Here is a 1,925-nt window from a genome sequence, read left to right as displayed (position 1 = left end):
AATCAAGCAGTAAATGCTTTCCATGCTGAATAACCATAATGATTATACTGTAATTGCCTTAAGTTTTGTAATAATTGTAAGTGCAAGTTTCATACTCCAGCCAGTTTGCAGTATAAAACCAAAAATTATGACCAATATCAATACAAATGACAACTACATCTTCAGAATCTATTTTCAATTTATGGATATTCTGAAAACAATTCTGAATAGTATGGTGTGTTTACATATAAATGACACTTTATGTCTTCCAGATATATATTAAACCTAAAGATACAAAAAGCCTTAACAGCAAACTAAAAAAAGAAAAAGCTAAATAGAAAGCTTTTCTATGACCAAGTGACAATTTCAAATTTTCATACTTTAACCTTATTATTTCTACCAAAACAAAAGCCCCATTTCACCTGCAAAATCTCAATATTAGTTGCAAGCATAGCATCTTCAGAATGCAAGGGCCCTGCTGAACCTTTTCTATTGTTTACTGTGATTGATGTTGGTAGGAGGTTGGGTGCTAACACTATTGCCAAATTATGTGCATCCATCAGGTTGCTTCCACTTGCAGCAACGACATCTGAAAGAAACTGAGGAAAAAATACCACAGTTTATTGAAATAGCAAATCAATATAATCCTTAAAATCATGATTTATAAACCATATTTTGGTCATATTCCATAATATCAATTATTATTGTAACTATCATAAATATGAATAAAAACACTACTTCAAACTATGATAAAGAAACACCACATAAGAACAAACCTGAAAACCCAATAAAAGAAGAAACAATATATTCATTTATTTATAGCATGTCCACATACAATTATTTTTACTTTACTTACATCCATAAGATAGACAAGAGTGTGTCTATTAGCCAGTGGTAATAACATTGTGCACAGAGTCACTGCTTCTACCCTTGCCTCTTTTCCAAGTTGCATACATCTGTCAAAAAAATGTAATTTGGGTTCTTAAAAAAAAAAAAAAATCATAGTTGAAAACTTGAAGGTATAAGCCATTGTACTTGAAAGACTAAATATCTGGATTTGATTTTAATCAACAAAAAGCAAGCACAAAAGGTAGCCATGAAAAATACCACAAACAACAAAAATACCACAGAACGTACTTTATGGTCTTGTTATGAACTTCTGAGGACAAGAGTGGAGTTGGCAGTGACCTGAGAAACTGCTTCAAGAGACATGCACCATCTATAACATGAACACTATTGGGAAGACTGCTTCCACTGTCGATCAGTTTCTGTGGAAGGAATAACATTGAAAATTTTGTCAAATGGTAATTTTTGGACAGCATCACATTACATAGCATATTAGAGGGTGCAAGAACTGACAATAAAAGTTGCAATAAAAATATTAATATCATTCTATCAAAACGAAAATCATTACTTGCTCCCACCTTAATATCACTTTGTCGCTGTGATGAACCAGCCTTGCGAAAAATGCCTTCAACTGTGATATTTCTGCGGACGAGATTGCAAACATCCACAAGGAACTCTGCGACAGTAACTTGAGTACCATCACTCATGTACACACATACTGAAGGAACATGCCCTAGCTCTCTCCCAAACACTAATCCCTGAAAAAGATTGAAATGTCAAAATCTCACAAGTAAAAGGAGAGAAAATGTTAATAGTTTCTACAACAATCTTAGTTTCAGTCTTAGTGACATTACTTCTGCTACTTCTTCTTCAACAAAGAACTTGATTACATGTACTTCAAGGTTTCATAATTTTAGTGAAACCAAAAATTCACGCCATTATTTAGAGTTTAATATAGAATAATTTCCTATAACCTTTTCTTAAGATACATAGTGCTTTTTTTTGCCTTACATGTAACTGAAGTTAATTACCTATAACAAGATATATAGGCAATTCTTTGCAGTATGGATTCCCTTGCCAGAGATTAAGTCCCCAGCTCC

General features: G+C 32.8%; 1 protein-coding gene across 1 annotated transcript in view; it reads right to left on the bottom strand.

Annotated features, from left to right (window-relative positions):
• LOC119590603 overlaps positions 1 to 1,925 on the bottom strand; it is an 11,298-nt gene that overhangs the window by 5,367 nt on the left and 4,006 nt on the right. The window contains exons 2-5 of the mRNA XM_037939281.1: positions 1,404 to 1,583; positions 1,117 to 1,247; positions 836 to 935; positions 403 to 578 (exon numbers count right to left, since the gene is read on the bottom strand). Coding sequence (XP_037795209.1) covers positions 403 to 578; positions 836 to 935; positions 1,117 to 1,247; positions 1,404 to 1,583 — 587 coding nt within the window. The remainder of the gene's footprint in view (positions 1 to 402; positions 579 to 835; positions 936 to 1,116; positions 1,248 to 1,403; positions 1,584 to 1,925) is intronic.

Source organism: Penaeus monodon, chromosome 27, assembly GCF_015228065.2.
Source record: "Penaeus monodon isolate SGIC_2016 chromosome 27, NSTDA_Pmon_1, whole genome shotgun sequence".
In the NCBI taxonomy this organism is placed as follows: Eukaryota; Metazoa; Arthropoda; class Malacostraca; order Decapoda; family Penaeidae; genus Penaeus; species Penaeus monodon.
Note: the sequence above shows the minus strand (reverse complement) of the source record. Positions and strands in the feature narration are given on the sequence as shown.